Here is a 24,069-nt window from a genome sequence, read left to right as displayed (position 1 = left end):
CAGCTAATTTGTGTTCATTTTTGTGCTGGCTAAGCTGTTGAAACTATTTTAAGCTTAAACAAGCATTTTCAAGAAAAGTTGATTTTCAGAAAGTGTTTTGTCTGCGGTCTGTTCATTTAGCTGCCAGGGTTTTAAACACAGGCTTGTTGCCTCAGAACAAGAGAAGAAGTGAATGACACGCCTGCTTCTGCAGACAGGGTAACACTTTCCAACCTGCTGAGTATTTTATATATATATATATATATATATATATATATATATATATATATATATATATATGATAATATGCCTATTATTACCTTTTTTGTCATTAATAATACAACTTAATAAAGAGATAAATAAAATTCATGTTCCAAATTAAGCTACTAAAGTAAAGCAACTTTAAAAAAAGTAAAAATTTGTTCATGAAGTAGAGAAATTTGAGAAACATTAAGAATCATCCTCTTACGGAGCCACGAGGGTGGCATCCTGTATATATAAAATAATGCGTGACCCGACTTAGAAAGGCATGGGAACGAGATGATTAAGTCATGGCTATGACATAGTAAAGCATGGGCCACACATTAGGCCACACATTAGAATCTCATTCCCACACGTTCATTATTTTTATTTATACAGTATGTCACCAGCGGGCCTCCATATCCTCTCTATAATTCCTCCAAATAATATTTTTGCGGACTCAACAGTCAACACTGGATTGATATCTTTTAACTAATAGGCTTAACACACATTAAAATGATAAAGAATGAAACAAATATGGATATTTTAATCAATTTCTTTTTTTTTTTACCCCAAACATAATAATACCAACTATACCAACTGTTTCTTCTGCCTTTAAAATAATCATGTGATAAAAAACTTAATTTCTTTTGTTTTTCAATGAGAAAGTTTGATGTGGTATGTAACCATTGATTCAAGTTCATATATGGAAGCGAAACAGTAAAACTAGCCCGGTTTGAAATTGCGAATGTCACAAGAAACAGCATATTTACACATCTCTGCCTATTCAGCATACAGCATATACATATGAAGTTATAAGGGGTGTTTCAGCCTGAGCAAATCAGAACAGAGGTTATTTACATACAGCAGCCTTTTGAATTCTAAGGGGTAAACAGAAGTTGGAAAATGATCATGTAAAAATGACTTTTTTGACACATAAAACTGCACAAACATCATTAGCGGACCTTTAAATAAAGTTTAAACGGGACATGGCCTCTTTAGTAATCATTGACTTTAAGTGATGTGGACAAATATACTGTGATAAGACTTCTGGCTTCACTGCCAAGCTTTAGTTAGAGGTGTGACCTGCACCAAAGGAGCTCTGGCTAGACTGCATCTTAAGCAGCTTTCCTGACGTGGTAATTAGGGTGATCACTGTTTGATCTACAGCGGGCAAAGAGCGAACTGCCATCAGGGCACAATGCGAATTTCACAGACGCTCAAACAGATGCCTGGCACTAAGCGAGATGGCACTGATTACTGCCACTTACAGCTCACACAGTGAAAAAGGAGAAGGGAGGGCGGGCAAGAGAGATAAAGAGTAAGAGGGACAGAGAGAAAGAGAGAGAAGGGGAAGGCCAGATGGAGGGAAAGGGGAGGATGAATGAAAGTGACAGAGAAAAGAGTGTTTATACAACAGCTTAATGGTTTTCTGACACAATCTTGTTGCACATCAGGGTTAGGGGTGAAGGCAGGAAGAGCTGGAGCATATGCTGTTTTAGTGCAGTTATAAATCTAACAGTCCTATTGCTTTGCTTTCTGGCTTTCAATGCCTGGCCCCCTTTTATCTCTCCACTCATCAAGGTTTCTTCCCTTTCCAACACAGAGACTGTATCCCTCAACACTGCATGTCAGTGACTATAACTCTTATCTCTGTACTCTTCTCTTTCTAAAGACTTTCGGATTTTGAAGCCTCACTTTTAATTCAGTTACTAATTTTTTAAGATATACTTTTAAGAATATTTAGAAGATGCTCCACTGGCATAGGGAAGGTGGAAGTCAAAGAAAAATAAGTGAACGAACAGGAGTTTCCAAAACTGGAGATCAAAACAAAAGATAAAACAGAACTTCTAATAACTCTCTAAGACATAGTACAGCACCAAAACTGTCACCACCAGATAAACGGTACTTAAAGCTTTCATCTTTGAGAGAGAGAAGAGAAAAACGAGCAACATTTATGATTACTTGGACTGTGAGAAACAGAAAGTGCAACTAACTTCTAAGACTGATCTTTGCAGGTGTGGAATAACATCCCTGCAGATTTCTTAAAACAAATAAATAAATAAATAAAAATAAAAAAACTGAAAGCATGTCTCTGGGAAGCAATTGAACTTATAATTAAGCTGTAAATACTAAAAAATGTTATATGTAGCTGATGCAGCTTCTGTGTAATTTTCTGTTGTCTGTTTTTTTTTTTCCTGATGCTGTTGTTTCATGTCTATATTATGCATCTTTAAATAGATTATCCCCACTCTAAATACAGCACTTCCATTACTACAGTGATGGTTAGCTCCATATACACACATACATACTTTATCTTTATTTGGCCACAAAACTGCAACCAATCAATTAAGAAAACAAGGAATTGAAAATGTCACACAAACTGTACAAGAGCTAAGATAGAACAACGTGTTTTTTGAGACTCTTTTTTATGATGTCTGATACTTGGCGTGGTAGGAGAATGTACACCATAGTATGTTTAACTAGTGCAGCTCAACAGCCCCATATCTAGAATATTCTCCTCTATGTTAGTAACAAATGTGCTATTAATGTAGATTATCACATCAATCTACATGTTTAAAAGTTCAGTTATGTTCAGAGCTTGACGACGTCCACCAGCAGGGATCCCCTGCTCCCGTCTCACCTCCTGCCCTCTCGGCAGTCTCATTTAGAGGATCTCCAAGTTCACAGTGGATGAAGCTGGGGTGCTCTTCTTCAGCAGTTCCTGAAAGGCAGACCCCACTGCTGGATACCAACGCATGCCAACACGCCAACATGCAGCACTCATGTCTTTACATTGTAAATGTACCTAGACTTTGAAAATAATTAATTATTAATTATTAATTAATTAATTAATTGATGCATTGCCTCCAAGTTCAGTCTTAGAGGTTTGCAGCATTTTCTGCCTCTTACAGTCAAAGTAATACCAAACACATTCAATGATTTATAGAATCTGGACTTTGGAGTGGCCAGTCCATTGTTCTGAGGACACCAGCAGCTGTCTGAATAACACATTTTTTTCATTTTCTTTTATCAGGCGCTTGATAATGGCTGCTTCTCCATTTTTGCTTTTTCATTGACATTTGCCTTTTTTTTTTATTATACCTAATTTCCTTGAAAAAAGGGGAATTTTATGGCCATTTTGACTGGAAATTAAATAAAAGGGTGGTGTCTGACTTCTGCCCTGTACTCACTACTCAGTACTGACTTTATTTAGTTCTCATAATTGCCTTATATCATTGCCTTACATCTATTTTATAACAAAGCAGGGGAGTAATAGCATCACAACTCGTGGAGCAGTAACTGTAGAATGCAAGTATATCATCTTAAGTCAGCCTTCTGTCACAGTAAAAGGCATACAATTATACCTGTGACAACAAATCACAGAGAGTTTGAACATTTTTACACATTTGAATTTATATTCAACTGCTAAAACATAGTTATCGGATGTAAATAAAGTGAATGTAAAATTTTTTAACTAATCCAGCACTTTGTAAAGGCAGAGCTCAAAGTGGAGGGCAATGATGCATTTTGCCTATAATGTCCAACAAACAACATTTCCTGTCGTGTTGTGTAAGTTATCACAGCTGAAAGGTCCCAAAAACTTACAAATAAGCATGAAGATTTGTGTCACATGCAGAGGAAAAACATAATATATGTAAAACATAGGTTAAAAAATATATAACCGTAGTGTTTTGCTAAGCACCTTGTTTGCTTTGTGTTATGAATTGTACTCTGGACATTAAAAGAACATGAATTAGAAAAATGTGGGGTAGGTTTTAGAGTGATTCCAATTCAGCACCAAAAGTTTTACAAGTTACCCCCAGACATGCGTTCTCGTTATAAGTCCATGTCTGGATTTGGGGAGCCAATACTTCTTTCATTCTTCCAATAATGTGGGAACAATATAATTCAAATAATGCCTCAGAATATGGAGTTCCCAGCAATGAACTCCTGAAATGGTTTGTCATGAACAGAAATCATCCTTTATGACTGTTAGATATAAACATTTCTTAGGAAGGAATCATGGTGGCCGAGAAGACCCAACAAACTGCAAAAAAAGAGTTGCAGACACAGAAAACACTTTCATCAAAACGATGAGAGAGGTGCTGCATTTCGTAAATGCGCTGCTACTACGGAAAACATATGCAACTTCAGAGACGCTGATAAGACAGTCACAACACAACAGAGATGTTACTGGAGGACAGTCAGAGAGGACGGAGCCGTTTAGACTTTTAAATTCTATGCAACACAAACATTCACAGGTAAAGTAAGTTACTTTAATTTGAGCAGATTACTATTATCACTGTACCACAATGGGGATTAGCTGTAGAGAGAAACTGTAGAATTTAAAGTAGTAACATCAGATGAAGTACCACAGCACAGCTGTGACATGCCTGATGGAAACCTAGCCAGCCAAGTTAACCATGAACTTGGGAGGTGAGTGTCCGAGTGTCTATAGTCTTCTCTGCCTCTGTCAGTGATTTTCCATCATAGATAATCTGAACAGGATCTTGTTGGCCACTGCAGAAATTCCCTACAAGCATCAGCTATGAATGTACACTACTGCTAGCTTGAAGCTACCACTGCAATTTGTTCCCAAACAAGTACTCTCAATGGGCCTCATTTGCCAACTGTTCTTAAGACATTTCTACTTAAAACCCACTTACACAGTTCTTATGAAGATTCTGATATTCACCAATGTTTTCCTATTTCGGATTTGCTCTTAGGTAAAAACACACTCAAGAGCACAAAGGTGCAAACAATTCTGTGGTTTAGAACACGTCAAGAATCTGATCTAGACTTTTTCTTAGGAGAAATTTAAGAAAAAGCATAGCAAGATATTGATGAATGAGGCCCAACATGAGGCCACATCTGGCCCTGTGACACTAGACTTTATCAAGAAATGATCTACAGTTTGATCAAATATGGAACTGGAGCTCAGCACCATTTAATAATAATAATAATAAGTTGAACTTATATAGCGCCTTTACACAAAACCCAAGGTCGCTGTACAAAATGCATATCACATTACACAAGGCCCGAGGAAGATGCAGGAGAAAAATGAAGGAGAAAAAGATGAGATTTCAATAAAGATTTGAAATGAGAAAGAGAAGAGGTAGAGTGAAGAGAGAGAGGCAGAGAGTTCCAGAGCAAGGGGGCCGCAACACTGAAGGAACGACCACCCATAGAGCTGAGCCTGAACCTAGGGACCACTAGAAGGCCTGCTTCCGAAGACCTGAGGTTACGAGTGGGCTTGTAGGGTATTAGAAGGTCGAGTAAGTAAGCAGGAGCCAGGCCATGAAGTGCCTTGAATGTGAGGAGTAGAATTTTATAGTGAATACGTAAAGTAATGGGCAGCCAATGAAGTCTCTGAAGAACAGGAGTAATGTGCTCAGATTTTTTAGTGTATGTGAGAATCCGTGCTGCATTTGATTTTCAAGTAAACCAAATGTGTGCTCTGGCCCAGTTTACCCCCTGTGTGTGTACAGTTTAACCAGTGTCATCTTCTATGATCTGCTTTGAAGCTTTAATGATAATTCACACTTTAATGATAATAGGGGAAGGGTGTGTGAAGAGAGTTAGTGGAACATTAGGTCATGCCTCTCTTTGGCCAGATCCATCCATCTCTCTGAGCCACTCTCACACAACGCAAACACTCTCTCAAAAACACATGCACACGCACTCCTTAACACTTTCTGCTGCATATCTCAGCACTTAAATGAGGAGGAGCTTCCTCATTTATTCAAAAGAGCCATTTAGTACAAGTTCATTTTTCAGAACAAAAAATTGCATTTGCCATAAAATACACAGGAGCTTCAGGAACCAAATAAAATGTAATACACATTGTGTTTAGCATAGCTGCCATTCTTTTTAATAGCCTTTTTGCTTTCCATTTTTTTAAAGAAAAAAATTCTTCAAAAGTTTTTTAAAGAAATCTGATATTTTTCCAAAGTTCAGTCTTAGAAGTTGTTTGCACTTTTCACTTCCATTTCTTTTTCACAGCTTCCTGAAGTCCAGTTTTGTAAACTCTTGGTTTTAATATTATTATTTTTAAAATAAAATTATTAACCTTTTTTTTCCAAACTTCCTCTTCCTGAGTTTGGACTAGTATATTATTTTATTTTAAATCTTATATCTCATCTCCTCAGAAGCATCTTCTGAAAGTGTGAATAACATTTAATAGCCAATATGACTGGAAATTAAATAAATGAAGTTTGATTTCCGATCTGCACATTATTAACATTTGTATCATAAAGCAGAGCAGAAAGGGAGCAGTAAGCAGCACATATAGAATACCAGTACAAATAGGTCTTTTACATATAGGGGTATACTGTTATATCTGTTATGTATATTATCCTGTGAACAATGAGGACGTTTTAACTATATACACATTTTACATTCTGCTCAAACACAGGTGTTTGATTTGTGTGTATTACATATGTTGCTTTATTTGTCTCATCTTCTTCTAAAAGCCTAACCAGAGACAGAGGCTGAAAAATAGCTTGCATGCTGCATTTTATACATCAATGTTTTATCCATATTGTCCATGTGCAATAAAAATAGAAAGAGTAAAATATTTGCTAACACTTTCTATGAATGTCACATTTGTAAGCATCTATAAACACATAAAAATAATGCACTCATAAGGCAATATAAACATGGCTATACATATGTATAAAAATTAATTACACTGAATTAAACTTTATAGCCATGTTTGTTATACATTATTAACTGTTAACATAATCCAGCTTGGACTGTTGTCCAGCCTAGAATTATTGCTACAAAGTCCTTTTCTTAACCACATCTTTTACTTTAAATGTTACATTATATCATAGCAAGCAAAAGTACCCATCAGCCCCTCCCCTGAACCACCCTGCCATTACGCTGAGCATAAAGTAACTGTGGAGTGAAGGCCTGGAGAGGGAGAGGCAAGATAGTCGAGTGCGGTCATTGTAATTTGTTTCCTCACTGGTTCTAACGTCAAGTCCTAGAAGCCTTCACTCTGTAACATCACTACACTACAGGCGAGTAACGCTAATTTCTGCTAGCATTCTATTATATATGCAGTGTTAAGTTATTGCCAAGCTAACGGAGGCTCAGCAGAGTCAGTACCCTTTTATTTATTTTATTTATTTGTCCTTTTTAAAACGGATAACTTTGATGACTTTGTTAAGAGTGAAAAACATTAGTAGATTAACTGATTAATGATCATAGTAAAGCCTGGCCAAATGGCATGTGACATATTTCAACATGTATCCTGTTCAACATGTAATATTTTCTGCATATTTTAATACAAATATTGTTTACTTACTAGTTTAACATACTCAAAAATGAGTATATATATATATATATATATTTTTTTTTTTCCCCAAAAAAACAAATTCCTTATGAACTTATTTATTTATATGATTCTCATATTGTTATATAAAATTATGAGTGCAATGAAAATCATTTAACAAAGCTGAAAATGTGCTCATTATGTCGGGCAAATGAAAGTATAGGAACATATTTCAAACTTCAGCTGCCTCTTAAAAAACAAATGTTTCTGATGTGTAAGATTAGCTGAATGATCTGAATTCTGGTTTGCATGTACGCTTGACTTGTTCCAAAAGTGCCACATCCAATAACAGCAGCTGAGGCAGCACCACAGAGTTGCAACTGCAAGCCACATTTCTTTACTGCAACATAAGGCACTTTACACAGCAACTATTACAAAATATCTTTTGACACTTTTTAAGGTGCCAGCATCAACACCATTGGAAGAGTCTGCAAGAACCTGGATACTGGAGTTCAGCTGATTACAATAAAGTTGGAACTACAGTGAATTCCTGTTTGACGTTATGAGACATTACTTCACCATGAAGACCTAAACTTTGAGTCTTCTGCATTTTTTTCTTTTGTAGTATCTTTGTAGTCTTCTTGCTGTTTTCTACATTTGAGAAGGTTTCATTGCATTGTATACAGTAAACTGCCAGTGAAACACACCCAATTCAGTAAATCTTTCTTGTCTGTGTTTTTTCTTTGTCATTCTTTCTTTTCAGGCCTTCTGCTTTGTTATTTAAGGAGAAACCAGCCAGGTTTCTCCCAGCAAGCCTGAGGCAACCTGTATCTGAGACAGTGTTACATCTAATAGACTTTCAAGGACTTTCTTCAGTTCTGTGACAGCGACATATCTGAAGTCTTGATGAGCAATGCAATGACTTAAATCACATCAAGAAATATCTATTGCACCCATCACGCCAATTAATATTAGACAAATGCCACTACAGGTCCTAAAACTGTAAGGGAAAATCTTCCTGTTCAGCACTATTAACTTCTATTAAGCTCATTTTAATGTACACAATTTTCCTCTTACCCCCAAATGTAGCCAAACAGCAAAGGCATGCTTAGTTCTTTAGCATCTTTAGCATCGACTGACAAATCTATACAGACTGATTTTTGATCAATGCTTTATGTTTAAATGCAAATTAAATTTGTTTTTAGACAATAACAAAAAAAATGTGAATAAATATATATGTTTCATTGTCTCACAAGAAGTGTTTGGCCTCGGTCAGCACGTGGCTCAGATGGCTACTCAGAAAACAGTTTGGTTTGATTTGTTTGAGCATAATTCTGTGTATTATTCCACAGTTCTGATGGATTCACTATTATTCAAAAATGCGGACAAAGTAAAAATTAGGAAAACACTTTGATGAGTAGATGATTCCAAACTTCAGACACCTATGCAACACTGAGTGTTTGATAATTAGGTGTTAACTGCTGAGCATCATAGCTCTAGTGTAAAACTAGCGTAATACTGACACCAATCATGTCTATATAGGGTTCAAGGGTAATCTGGCTAGGCCTGAAACTGATTTTACTAATACTGCTGTTGTAGCTCTACTCGTATACAATGGTTCTCATTACATTGATGTTTTCATAGACTCCTAGCTATTACTACTACTAATACTACTGCTATTAATATTAGTAGTATAATCACTTGTAGGTAGTTTGACCAGAGGAGGATGGGTCCCCCCCTTGTGAGTCTTGGTTCCTCCCAAGATTTCTTCCTCAGCTCTGAGGGAGGTTCTCCTTACCACTGTCGCCCCTGGCTTGCTCACTGGCGGGTTTTTACATTCTTGTTAATGTCCTTTTCTGGAATTCTGTGAAGCTGCTTTGTGACGACATCAGTTGTAAAAAGTCCTATACAAATAAATTTGATTTGCTTTGATCGGGTTAATAAGCTCAAAATACTTAATCATGTGTAATCAAATATTGTAGACTTTCTTGGATCTACATATATAAGGCTATCTTCAAAATTCCTGAAGACCCATTGACTGCTCTATTGAAAATTATTCATAGATCCATGTGACCTTCAGCAGATGCAGGTTTCCTTTTGAATATATGAATGACTCTCTAGAGCTCTCATATACATAAGATCAACAATGAAGAACATGCTAAATCTATAGCATACTTCTTGTTTTGATAACTGCACAAGATTGATACCTACAGGACCTAATGGTAGTTCAGGGTGTTCTCTTTTGTCACTGGTAACAGCTGAAACATCGATTTAGAGAACTGTTTTACTCTTTTACTGTTTCGGGTGAAGATAAAGTCACCAGGCACTACTACATGACCAATAAGCACACCAGCACGTAAACTAAAGGGGCAGCACCACACCTCCAAAATAGTGGGGCCGAACTTCTTAACAAACAACAACAAAAACAACAACAAAAATACATTATCTAAACTTAAATATGGCATTTTCCTGCTAATTTTATTGCACAATTTTTATTTATTTAACACATTAAAAAGGCATTTGACCAGGGATGTCCAAACTTTTGTATAAAACTGTAGTATAGGTCATGATTATACTATAATACGCTGCTGTTGGAATAAAACCTTGTATCTTCATTTTTGTTGTTTTTCAGCTTTTGACACAATTTAAAAAACTGTTGCCGTGTACACTGTGTGTAAATTTCATTATGAATGGACCAAAATGACTTGGGGGGGGGGGGGGGGGGTGTTCATTCTACAGAAAGCGTTAAAAATATACCCTGTGCACATGCACTGCTGGTTCAGTGGAGAAGCAGAGCATCATGGCCAGCAGAGCAGAATGCTGCTGTTTACAGTTTTCAGTTTTTCCTAAATAAAAAAAGTTGTAGGATTGTACTGTATTGTGATTCAGAAAAAAGTGCGTGTCCCGATAAACTGTGTGCATGTGTGATTCATGTGAACCCTGAACATAATCGGTAAAAGTATCCCCATAATGCCATGGGTATTGAGTGTGAAGAGAGCTCATGTTTTGACCCTGCACGCCTCACTGGGTTTAGCCAGAGACATTATTAAGGAGACAGTTCAGTAGTTGGAAAATTAATGGGAAAGCTTGTGCTCTACATCATGTCTGTTTACAGGGAAAGTCCCGCCCTTCAATAAAATGAGACAATAGGCTTGCTGGTTAAGCAGCAAGTGGGAAAAGCTTGTTGTGTGTAGGCACATGCAAACTAGCCAGAACAAGCTAATGTTTTGAGAATAAAATGAGCCAAACTGCAAACTATATATGCTGTTTTTATCCAGTCTTACCAGTGATTTAAAACATGTTTTTTTTAATGTTAATTTGGCCTTTAGTTTGGAGTGCTCTCCCCATTTAATGAGATAAGAGTCTGGTCTTGTATGAGTGGATACACTTGCCTAGGGGCATTGCCAAGATGGCTGTCAAACGAAGGACTTTGGCTCAGATTGCAAGCTTGTAGTCTAAGATTAGCACAGTAGGAGTAAGAAATATGCAAATGAACATTTAGTAAATTTTATATAGTAAAGTAATTGTGATCAAGTTCATAAGCTTGTGTACTGAATTAAAACATGTTATCACTAAGTATGAACCAAAGAAGGCTTCACTGTCGGGGAAACGTCCCCCACCTGTCACTGAATTTGAGATTTTGGTTGGCTCCACAAGTACATTTGACATGCCAACAGGTCAGTGCTTTACCAAAGTCCTGTACTTTGAAAAGTGGTGGGTCAAATACCTGCTCAGCCCTGTGGTCCTGGCGGTCATGGCAAACTAGAATGATATGTTGATGTGTTATGGGTGGCACAGTGGCGCGGTGGGTAGCGCTGTCACCTCAGAGCGAGGAGGGCCTGGGTTCGATTCCCTGGCCGGGCGGTCCTCTCTGTGTGGAGTTTGCATGTTCTCCCCGTGTCTGCGTGGGTTTCCTCCAGGTTCTCCGGTTTCCTCCCACAGTCCAAAGACATGCAGTCAGTCCAATTGGACTTACTAAATTGCCCCTAGGCGTGAATATGTCACAGACTCACACCCTGAGGGAGGAGCGGCGTAGAAAGTTTGTGTGTATTTTTACTTTGTAAAGAGTTAAGTTATAACAAGCTAGTTAGGATGCTAATGCTATTTGTATTTATGCTAACGAGTGTTACAGATAGAATGATTCTACTCATATTTTTAAACTTTGCTTGCTTCTATATGTGATTCCCTGTAACTGTTGAATATAATTATTGCTTGTACCAGGACACATCTTACCCTTTAACAGCAAGCTGCTTGATTTAAGGCATGATGACCACCTCGCATTAATCTGTAAAATATGTATAGTCAGTACAACATGGTGCTGTTATATCACGCCGACAGTGCTCTTATACATTTATAATTAATGACACATGGGTGTTAATTTAGCTCTGCATTACAAGCCACATTAACTGACTGGTTTCCTGAACATATTAAGGCATGATAAGACAAATGCTAGACTAAAGAGTGTTTTCAATGCATTGGCATTAACAGTGCCATGACGTTTGTGACCTTGCAGCACATTACACAGATCCAGAACATTCACAAGCTCATTTATGATTCATACTGCAGAGAGAGAGAGCAAGCTTGATCTGAAATAACTTCACTCTGGACATACAAATCACAAAATATAACAGAGTTGTAAAATATAGATGGGTAAGACCAGAGAGACGCAGAAAAGCATCTGGAAAAAAAGCATTCTGAATGCACTCTGGTTTGAAAAGAAAAAAACAAAGAAGAAAAAAAAAAAAACAAATTGCGCTTCAATCTCAAACTTTTACATTTCAGTCCGGAGTTCCTTTTATATATTTCCGACAGAGATTGCATGTACTTTTGATAAAAGCACCATCTGATAATGTGAGATCACGTAGATCTGCTTCTGTAAATGATTTATAAAGCATTCGTTTTTAGTCTCCGCCTTTTAGCAAATAAAATAATAATACTCAAATACATTAGCTTAGCCAGGGCCAGGATACTGAACACCACTATACTCCCACTGTTCTCTCTGAGTGAGTGAGTGAGTGAGTGAGTGAGTGTCAGAGCGAGACAGTGAGGGAGAGAGCACAAGAGAGGGAATTTTATAGAAGAAAGAAAAACATTCTTAACTTTTAATGTTAGTAAAAGCAAAGATATTTTACTCCAAGCCATTTATATTGAATTATTCATCAATTATGTTATGATTTACAAGGCTTATATATGACAATGACGGTATTATATATAAATGTAAACATAGTAAATGATACAAAGTCAAGCAGTGGGGCACATAGCCTACCAACGTTTTTGAAATTTTGCTAAATAATTTTGATCGGTTGTAAAATGCATGTTGAAAAAGAAACATAGGTTTTGTTACTGATACATATTTTGACACTGGCTTCTCCATAAAATCTCCTACATTAGAGCTATTGCATTGCTATTACAAGCTAGAATGAACTGACTGAATGGACATGCACAAAAAAAGTGTAAATCAGCGCTTAGCCAAGCAGATAGTCATGCAGCTAACCTCACAATCTTTCATTCATATAAATATTGTGACTTTTGTCCATTTGTGCAAAAACGTATCCACATGTGGAGTGTTAGCTTCTCAGTGGCTTACATGTAAAGATTTTGCCACTCCGACTGAATACAGTCAGATTACAGACTCAGACTGAGGAGTTTATTCTCACTCTTATCCGATGCAAAATGACGTGCATGCGTGGAGCAGCGCTGAGCGTGAGCGTTACCATGACAGCGAACATCACGTGATGTCCAGTCCGAGTGAGGTGAGTTTCCAGTTGGCGCGCTTGTGTTTTTAACTGCTGTAAACTGATGTCAGACTCAGAAAAACGTCCCCCACATGTACTAATAAAGAAGAAGAGGAGGACGTCGTGCTCTGAGACAGAGAAGCTGGACGTCCGTCCTACCGCCGTCTTTTAAAGCTCAGAGTATAAACCTCGTCTCCTCTGCAGGCCGGCTTCTGCTCTGCCATGTTGTTTTTATAAACTTTCACTATGACGTGACGCACATGCGCAGAACGAACTTGTCATGTGTTCTGATTGGAAATGTAATCAGATACAGGCGTTTACATGACTATTCTTCTTCTGTTTAACAGATTATTTACAGGATTAACCACCTCGCTAGAGGTGACCAGACTAGACTATTCCAACTGAAATGTATACATGGACGTATTCTATTATATTCTATCTACTAATATATCTATTAGTCGGTTTATTAACGGATTATGTATTACAATACGTTATAGGTCTTGATATTTTTTTTCTCCCCCAAATGTGCAACATCAATTTTACACAATTTCCCCATTCCCCTTGACTAAGACCTCCAAATGTTACTTTTTTTCTTAGCCCTGGAGCTACAACACTGAGTTCTAACATTGGCTACAAACACTAGATGCCAACAGTCAATTCACAACCCACTCAAACCACATCCAGCTCCTCATTAAGGTCATGCATACCTGCTGATTTGATTAACCTTTTAAGCTCCTTCAGATCACTGATGCTTCCAAAACGCACTTTGTGTCATATGCCATATGAGAGCTGTAACGGTCTTCTTTCCAGTCCAGTAGATGGGTAATGTAATTTTAAACCCTTATAATAAAAGAAGATGAACTAATTTTTTTTTGTTTACTAAGGTTGATCTACTTTTCCACAAATCTGGGCAATAAACTATAAACAGATGTCGTCTCTTCAGTAATAAACTCTAAAAATTACTTTTATGAAATAATACAAAGCATCTAAGATTTTTGGCTGTCAGCAGTAAATTGAAAGCATATAGCAATATGTGTCATCATAAAACACATTTTTTATTAATCTGAGGGGAGCTTTTACAAAAATAAATGAATAAATAAAATAAAAATTACATTTACTTCATGCAGTTACTGAATAATTTGCCTTACGATTTGGTCACATAAATTCAGATGGACAAGCCAAAATAAACTCTGGAGATTAAGAGGTTAAGGACTTAGTGTGAAATACAAGAATGAACAAAGCTTTACAGTGTAGCCAAATAATACAGGCAGTCACTTTAGACAACAGGCTGAAAACTGTTACCTTCAGATGAACAGCACTTAAAGCTTTCATCTTTGAGAGAGAGGAGAAAATCAAGCTCCATTCTTTCTTCAGATCTGAAAAAAATCTCAGGTGTTTCTGCCCATCCTTCCACTGTGAAATGACAACACAACTCCAGTCTGAAAGGATGTGTAGCTGTCAAGAAGTCCTGACTGAGAAAAGGAAATAAAGAAAAAAAAAAAGAAGAAAATGTACAAATCAAAGAAAGAAACTGCTGGTGTTCTCAGCACAATGGATGGACCAGAGACCAGAGTCTAGACCTCAACTTCACTGAAAGCGTATTTGGATCATGAGGAGCAGAAAATGCAAGTGTCCTGAACACACTAAATACTACAAATGTACATTATATATAGCTCTTGAGGTACCGCACACTGTTGTATGTTGGCTTTTGTGTCTTGATGTAGCCCCACCCTCATCCCAGACCACATTTGCACCCCTTCATCTAACACACACGTTCACATACCTAGGTGTGCAGTGAGGAGAGGGATGGAGAGAGATGCCAACTCAGCTAGATGAAGCTAAACATGGGTAGAATTATAAAAATATGAAAAGTCTCACCTTACACATACTTCTCCTCGACTATCTTTGATCTGTAGAAGCTTTCCCAAAATGTGCCTGTCTGGGAGTGTGTATCTGTGTGTGTGTGTGTGTGTGTGTAAGTGTGAGTGTGTGTAATGGTGTGATTTCTGCGCTAGTAAAATATGGCAGCATTAATGTGGAGGGAAGGTGACAGACTCTTTTTTTGGTGGCTCATGCTGTCTGACAGACACTTCTTTCTGAGTTCTGCTCCCTGCTGAAAACTTGTCCTTAAAAAAAGAAGCAGACCGGGAGAATGAGAGGAGCTGAGAGAAGTTCAAGAAAAATAGGAGCACTGTAGACGCTGAGGAGTCCCATGAGAAGTTAGAGACTCAAATTCTTTCTGTAAATATCTGATTGCAAATGGTAGCGCTGTTAAAAACGGCAGTGCTGGAGGCCCTGGGCCACTGTCTGGCAGCATGAGTAAATATTATTTTTTTGTGTTGTGTTGCAAGGCCATTGCTATAATATATAAGATCATTGTTAAGGTGTTTGCTAGGTCATTGCTAGGGTATCCCAGGTGGTCACGAAGGTGGTGTTAATCCATTGTTATGTCATCCAAGGTGGATGACAAGTTGTAGTTTATTGTTATGTTATCAAAAGTTGTTGCAATATTATCCTAGATGGTTGCTTATTGCCAGGCCATTGCTATGGTATCCCAGGCGGTTGCTAAGGTGTTCCTGGGTGTTGTTTGGAGTTAGTTTGCCAGGTTTCTAGGTGTTGCTTTGTCAAGCCAACATAATTAAACAATGAATTACATTTACATTTGATTTCCATTCTTCATCGCCAGATTGAATTCTGTTTTCTTCAGTGCCACAAAATTACAAAAAAGTGGCAAAAATGTAAAGAACATTCTTTCTTTTGGTAAAAAAGACAACAGCCAACAATAACTTTACATCAAATAGAGCTGATGCATTGACACTATGTCTTTGCCCTATTTAACTCATTAAAATCTGACAGACGAGCGGTTACGACATATGCATTGCTATGTTGGGCATAGTTAAATATAGCAACACTTAAAATTGAAGCTTTCTTTGTTCTAGTTTGTTTTCTATTATTATATATAAGAAGCACAGTGCTGCCTTTATTGTTGGATGCACTGTAACAGCTTCTGAGTTAAGATCACATCAAATTAAACGGTTAAAGTCCAAGTACAATATACAATATTTTTATGTCAAAGCTTTACACTTTGAAGCCAGAGTTATATTTCTTGATTAATAAGCTTTTCTTTTATGAAAATGTCAGATCACTGTTGTAGCACTGATGTAATCATTGGTAAATGTTAAAATGCAACAATATGGAACTTCTAAGAGGTCCAGTGAGCCAAAAGGGTTGTCCTATTAGTAGGATTCATGTTTCAATACGAATGATGCCATATACCTTCATGGAATTGCAGGATGAATGGCTTATTTCCTTTTTCCTGGCCACTGACAGCAGTGCTGGTCAATCAAGGACATCTGCCATCTCATATATATATATATATATATATATATATATATATATAGAAAGGCGCAGTCACCACTACTTACACAACCTTGCAAAATTTCAAAACTGTTCAGAATTTTTTGCTAAACAAACCTTAAACCAACTACTTTCATGTTAATAAATTCACATTTAATTTATTAGGGAATTTACTTTAAGAGATTTGTTGCATGTTGAAGCACTTTTTGTTGGTCATTTTAAAAAAAGTTGTAAGGAAATAGGATCCTTTTTGGAAAAATAATGGTGAAAAGGTTATTTTGAAATTATGATAGCTTTAAAAAAATTGCTGTAGGTGTGACAAAAATGTGAGAATACCGCATAACACTGAAATCTTATGTGTAATATCAGAAGAAAAAATGAAACAACTGAAAGATTGATCATTTCATGCTTGGTCATGATATACACTCTATAGTCAATTTGCCTGCTGTGTAAACAAACTAACATCAAAAAAGTGGAATATTATTCTTAATGTTGTATTTATACCGTTAAATTTTCTGCTTGGTCAAAGAATGTTGGAGATGAAGCTGCCGGGCAGAAGGAGAAGAGGTAGACCTCAGAGAAGGTTTATGGATGTAGTGAAGGTGGACATGGAGATGGTTGGTATAAAAGTAGAGGAGGCAGTGGATAGGGCAAGATGGAGGCAGATGATCTGCTGTGGCGACCCCTAAAGGGAGCAGCCGAAAGAAGAAGAAGAAGAAGAAAAAGAAGAAGAAATGTTCTGCTTGGACCAGTTAGAGATTAGCATTCAGAGAGCAGTTCAGTGCAACATTTAGGATTCAGAACCTAACATGGGAAAAAGTAGATAACAAAAAAAAAGTACTGAAGCACAGTTTTAAGATTAGCATGAGCGTGACTGCATGAATTAAATCAAAGTTTTTCATTTTCCGATTAAGTTTATAATCTCAGAGAGGTCAACCCTATTCGATGGAAAGAGAGAGAATGACCTTAAGAGTTTGAAGCAGTGAGTTGGAATGGTCATTCTCCCACCAGGTCTCCTCCGTTGGGAAGTGCCCTGAAAAGGGAAGGTTTGCTTTGACCCGGTTTTACTGTAGAGGAATGAATGCAATGATGCTACCTGCAAAAACATATACATCATCTATGCCAGCAGTTGCCTGGTAGGCACAGCCTCATTCATGAATTCAGGCAAACACAAACCTTCACATGTCATAACTAGGCAACTGGCATATGGAAACCAGTTGATCAACAAGAAAGGTACATTGTAGTTGAACCCCTCACTAACTGTAATAGATTCAATCAGTAACTGTAATAAATCAGATCATCCACTGTAAGAAATCAGAGCACTCGCTGCTATAGATCCTATTATTCTTCTCCATATTCTAACAGGTCTGGCCACTTATTGTAATAGATCACACCACCCACTGCAGTAAAATAGATCACTTACTGCAAAAGATCATTCACTATAATAGATCAGATCACCTATTTAAAAGATCAGTTCAATCACAGTAATAGATCAGATCACTCGCTCCATTTGTTCAAAGTACTCACTGTAGGATCACGCATTGTGATAGATCTGTTTATCCACTGCAATAGATCAGATAACTCATTGTAATAGATCAGATTACAGACTGTACCCACTTTATTAGACCAGATCACTTGGTGCAATAGACCACTCACTGTAAAGGGCCAGATCACACTGTAATAGATCAGCCCATCCACCTAAAAGAACCGTCCACACACAATAATAGATCAGATTACCCACTGTATCAGATCATTCACTTTAAAAGATCAATTCACTCAATGTAATGCATCAGACCCATTCTAACACATCAAAACACTCACTGTATTAAATCAGATAACCCACTTTAAAAGATCAGTTCACTCAAAGTAACATGTCAGATCCAGTTTAACAGATCAGTTACTGGAGTAGATTGGACGCCCCAAAAGATCATTTCAGTCAATACATCAGATAACTCATTGAAATACATCAGACAGTTTTCTATGAGACTAGATCAGATACACTGGAATACATCACACCACTCACTGTTATATCAAATTCACTCATAGATCAGATCAATCACTATAATAGATCCAGTTATCAACTGTAATACATCACATCCACTCTAACAGACTAAATCACTCACCATAATAATCCAGATCATTCAATATAATAGCTCCCTCATACCCATAACATGTTTCTAAGAGAGGTAGCAGCAGGCAGTACAGCCAGAAAGAAAAAAGACACCACAAACACACTGCTATCCAATTACTTTACTATGTAAGCTAGTGGTGTAAACACCAGCATCAACACCTTGAAAGTGTTATTATTATATTAAAGCACATACTCCAGCAGGTGTGCTGGAAAGGGCCTTACGTTGGTTACAGTAACACATCAAATGTGTCAGAGGGAAGCAGTAATAATAGTGCCAAAGATGCAGCTCCACAGTGCTGCCTCAGCCTGCTGTCACTGTTAGATACAGTGCAGCAGGTCCTGAACAAGTGAGCATAAATCCAGACCAGGATTCAAACCATTTACAGTGTATTTTATATGCATTAAACATTTGTTCAATCAGACTAACATTAAGAGGTCACTGAAATCCCTGGACTTTCTTTTGCTTGATCAAAATGGTAACTCATGGCAAACGTGTTTTTATTTATTTTGGTTTTATTCAATTCTTTTTTTTTATTATTATTTAAAAAGCCATTGTGATAGCATTTAGAAAAAGAATTTAGAATTCTTACTAAATGAAGCAAGTTTTTATTTCTTATTTGCCATTTTTACCATGTGAATCTCATTGAAAAAGCTGTTCATGCTGCAACATTCCTTACAACTTGGGCTGGGTTAAACTGTGATTGGTTGAAAAAGTGGATATGCTGTGGTATGCAAAACATCCCCAGTCAAATGACATGTTTCATTGATTATCTTAGTGAATATAAGCTCCAAATTCTCAATGGGGAACCAACTTAAATGTAGCAATTTAGTAGTTTTTGCTTTTTTCACTCAAACTAGCTTAGTTTCCATATATGGACCATATGGACTAAGAAGTGAATGGTATGTTTTGAAACTATTAACAACATTTGCATACTATACCAAACTGACTATTCTGCTAAAAGAGGTTAGACCCCTCATCTTGGACACAAGGGCTAATATAATGGACATTCTTGATCTGATAAAATCTTAAAATTTCAGAAAACACAACAGCAAAGCTAAATGCTTACCTCACTGACTATTGGCAGCTCTGTATGGCTGCCAATAAAAGAGAGCAAGTTTAGCATACCAAGCTAGGTATGTGCGTCAATGAAAGCCAGAGGGGGAAAAGGTGCAATATTCTTTTTTTAAAATGTGAACTAAGGTAAAAATCTCCCACTAATTTCTCCTGTAACCACCACCTTCCATCAACACCAGGAGTGCAAATTTGGTCTGACAAGTGGGGGTGGACCAGTGACAGGAGGCCACAGCTTACATAAAACAGTTCTAGTATAAAACCAGGCAAACAAAAAAAGTATGCCTCATAAATCATTGAGTGATATCTCAAGCTTTATATGGCAAAAATTAAAACACAAAAAACCACATTGTTAACAGGAATATTACACATATTCAGCACAAAGTCAGTTTTATTGCTTACTTTTCGCTTTCCATTGTGTCAAACAAAATTAGACTGATCTGCCTGTCAAAAAATGTAGCAAAATCCTGGGCAATTCAAAGCGCAGGCTTACCTAAGCTGAAGCCCAGGGGCCTCTGATTGGTAATCACTTCATGAGATTTATTTATTCCCCTTCACCACCTGGACCTACCCGGACACATCACATGCTTACCCAATTAAATGGGGAAAGAATACTTTAAGAAGCTGAATTTTTAAGATAATGAAATCAATCATACACTTTTTCCCAAACTCTGCCTTCTTTTCGCTTTTGGATTCAATGATTAGTTTTGCTGTGTTGTGTCTCTCACCTTTGTATATCTTAGCTGTCTGTTTTTAACTTAGTTATGCCATCTGGGCAAATGCGTTCGTGGTGAGTGGATGCATGGTTTATCGTAAATGGTCACTTTAATAAATTTAGAGGATTTATCACATTTGGTTTTAGCTAACAAACTTTTCTCAAGCTGTTTTCAAGCTAAAAGGCATGAGTGGGGCTGACACTGGCTTCACCAGCTCCTTATTTTAACTTTTTGTTCCAACAAAAAAAAAAATGAAAAAGAGGAAAAAGATCCCCTCATTTGGGAACATACTTCCCTCCCATTTCCAATGACCAACTATGGCTTTTAGTGGTCTAAAAGTGGTCTGTAATCACTTATACCCAGAGCTACCCCCATCCCATCCCTCTTTGAATTTGCACCATTGATCATCACTGATTTTAGAATGTAGTTTGAATAGTAATGTAATGCATGATGTAATGCACCATAGCACATATTAACAATCTGACTGGCTACTACCAGCAAAACTGCTTGCATTAAGATGAGAAAAACTCCACATGCGTCGCACTGCTTCTGCTCCCACAATTCCCCATGCATAATTGCAATGAAAATAAATTCGCTGGAATGTAAATGCAGCATTAGAGTTTGTGTACATAAACAAATGAGGTATGTCCATCATATCACAGAAATGAAATAAGAACTGCATGAAAGTGTTGATTTATGGTAATATTTATTTAATGAGATCCATCTTTCACAGATGAGTCTGATTATGCAACTGCTCCTCTTTTCTTCCTATATGACCAGTTTTGGTAAGTGTTGTTTTCTGTTTTCTCATATGTGTCCCAATGGATATTCAGTATGTGCTTCTGCTCCCTTTCTTTTCCTTCTATAAACAAACACTGGTCTCACTATCCTTATGAGAGCTTCCACTGACTTGTATATTACTCTGCCCATGCAATACTACACTTACTTAATCAAATTATAGGCTCCTGGGCAGTAATACTTGGTTGGTCCCTACCTGGCTACCTTTTTTTGCTGGTCAGGAAATGTTTTATGATATCTCACTGTGCTATACAAGGAGTTTTGGGGCTTGGGTTACACAAAATAAGGTTCCCTATGTGGCTCTGGAAACAGGTTATAAACCCAGCAATCAATGCAACACTTCCTTGTAAAGCATGTGACTTAACAAGCACATGTACCCCAATGAAGATCATATAAATTACAGTCTTACAGAAACAAAAATGATTTGAAACATGAAAACATACTGCCACTGCAGGCATGAAAAAAATGTTTATGGACTACTTATATTTTACCTTTGATGACTTTATGTGCATATGTTGCCAGTTTGCTGGCTAGCTGCTAAAAAAATCTAAAAATTTGATCTGAAAGTTAATGGCAGATACTAGAACAGTTGCTAAACAGTGATGGGATGAGAAAATGTAAATTTAGAAATGATGTGGAGAGCTTCAGGATTATGGCCAGCCATAATACATTGACAAAGGTGAAATTAGTTAATTTATTTTTTATTTTTTCACTATGCTACCAAAAGTTCAAATTGTGAGTTAAAACAGCTTAGATTTAGTTGTAATTGCTATTGGGGGCACCTAGAGGTTTGGATCCTCGCATGTGTTCATAAAACCTATGGGATGATTTGTGCCGGACAATACCCAAACTTAACCCTAACTCTAATCTTAATCTCAGTAACCAAAAGGCGATGAATTTGTGGTGAAAACAGTACATTTTCAGGTGAGGACAAACAAATGAGGCTGTGCCATCATTTAAGGACATGTGATCCTCACAAGGGTAGCAAGACAAGTACAAACACACACACACACACCCCACCACCACTTGCTCTTTACAGTTTTACCCCTATAGTTCTGATTAGTATGCTAATCATGGGCTTCTTACATGTGTGTGTGTGTGTGTGTGTGTAGGTCCCAGGAGAAACAGAAAGTGGAACCATTATGAGCAACTAAGAGCGCGACTGCTTTTATGCATCATCTGTCGCCTGAAGCCATTTCTTTTTCCCCGCACATACACATCTCTCTCCCTCGCTCGCCCGCCTGCTTGTAGGTTCGTAATAATACTGGTTTTCAAGCTCTCCCACACATACACTCACACATGCAAATAAGTAACCCCAACACGGCTTTGTGTCAGTGCTCACAACAATGTAATCTAGATTAGAATCTATTGCAGTCCTAAGTCCTATTGCAGTTCAGTGTTACTTTTACACCCTGAATCACTGAGAACATTACCTGATACAAGCCGAACAGAATTCAAATACTGACGACAATCTTCGCCTATCGTCTCCATCACAAGTACAGCCTTGTATCTCGCAGCAGAATGAAAGAAGAGCCCATATGCTACATTTTTATTACATTTTATTTTTCTCCTAATTTTTTCCTCCAATTCAATTCACATCACCTTTTCCCAACTTTTCTCCCTTAGAATTAAATAGGCTGTTCTTGTGACTCTGCCTTTAAATTATCCCCTTTCTAAATGGCTGCCCTCATTCAAAGAGCTGAAACACTCTAAAACTTCAGTGTGAATTGTTTAATTTTGTATATGGACTGTACAGACTGGGAGGTAAACAGTGCGAAACCTTAAGGTGAGAATCTTTCGCCCCTTATCACCCTTTCTATTTTGCTCTGCCCCTATTTTTCTCTCTCTATCCTTTCCTCTCTAAGGAAGAGGGGTTGAGGGTTTGTGTGCATTTATTCAAAGTAAAGGTGCACCAGGCCAGGTATGTTTGCATAAGAGAAATGTTGAGTGAGAGACTGCGTCAGCGTGTAGAGATGTAGGGGGAAGAGTGTGTGTAAGTGTGGGTGTGTGTGTGTGTGTGTGTGTGTGTGTGAGTGTGTGTGTGACTCACCGTCCATCCCCCTCCGTCCGTGCTCATATCGCAGTAGACCTGAAAGCCTGCGGGGTAATGAGTGGGAAAAACAGAGTAGATGCCATCTTCACGCTGACCACTCGCATGTATATCACTACAGTCACGAGGCCGAGAGCCTGAGAGAGAGAGAGAGAGAGAGAGAGAGAGAGAGAGAGAGAGTGAGTAAGTGAGAGATTAAGATGAGAAAAAACATGACCACTCACAGGTGAAGCAAGTAACACTGATTATCTCCTAAAAATGGTAATGTCAAGATGTCAAGATCTGGAATATATGAGATGGTAAGCAGTCAGTTCCCATGGCTGATGTCTTGGTTGCAATATAAGTGGGCAGGATAAGGGCCTGAAGTCATTTAGGCCAGACGACTGAGTTAGAGCATCTCCAAAAAGGCAAGGCTTGCAGAGTGCTCCCAGTTAGCAGTGAGGAGTGCCTAACAACAGTGGTCCAAGAAGGGAGTAACCATGAACTGGTGAAAAAATTGTTGGCACCCAAGGCTCATCAAGGTACAGGGGCAATAAAGGCTATTTTGTCTGGTCTGAACCAACAGCAAGGATACCGTGGAAATTTTTAGCAATGGTTGAGGGGCAAATGTGTGACAACACAGTGCATCACACCCTCATGGATATGGGGGTGCTTAGCAACAGACAAGTCAGAGTGCCCATTTCTTCATGTGGCTCACTAGTTACATGTG

General features: G+C 37.7%; 1 protein-coding gene across 2 annotated transcripts in view; it reads right to left on the bottom strand.

Annotated features, from left to right (window-relative positions):
* LOC108428067 (fibrinogen C domain containing 1) overlaps window positions 1-24,069 on the bottom strand; it is a 201,248-nt gene that overhangs the window by 74,624 nt on the left and 102,555 nt on the right. For both annotated transcript variants that reach the window (XM_017698786.2, XM_017698793.2), the window contains one exon: window positions 23,361-23,497. In XM_017698786.2, coding sequence (XP_017554275.2) covers window positions 23,361-23,497 — 137 coding nt within the window. The remainder of the gene's footprint in view (window positions 1-23,360; window positions 23,498-24,069) is intronic.

The sequence above is a fragment of the Pygocentrus nattereri genome, chromosome 23 (assembly GCF_015220715.1).
Source record: "Pygocentrus nattereri isolate fPygNat1 chromosome 23, fPygNat1.pri, whole genome shotgun sequence".
Lineage (NCBI taxonomy): Eukaryota > Metazoa > Chordata > Actinopteri > Characiformes > Serrasalmidae > Pygocentrus > Pygocentrus nattereri.
This window is presented reverse-complemented; position numbering and strand designations above follow the sequence as displayed.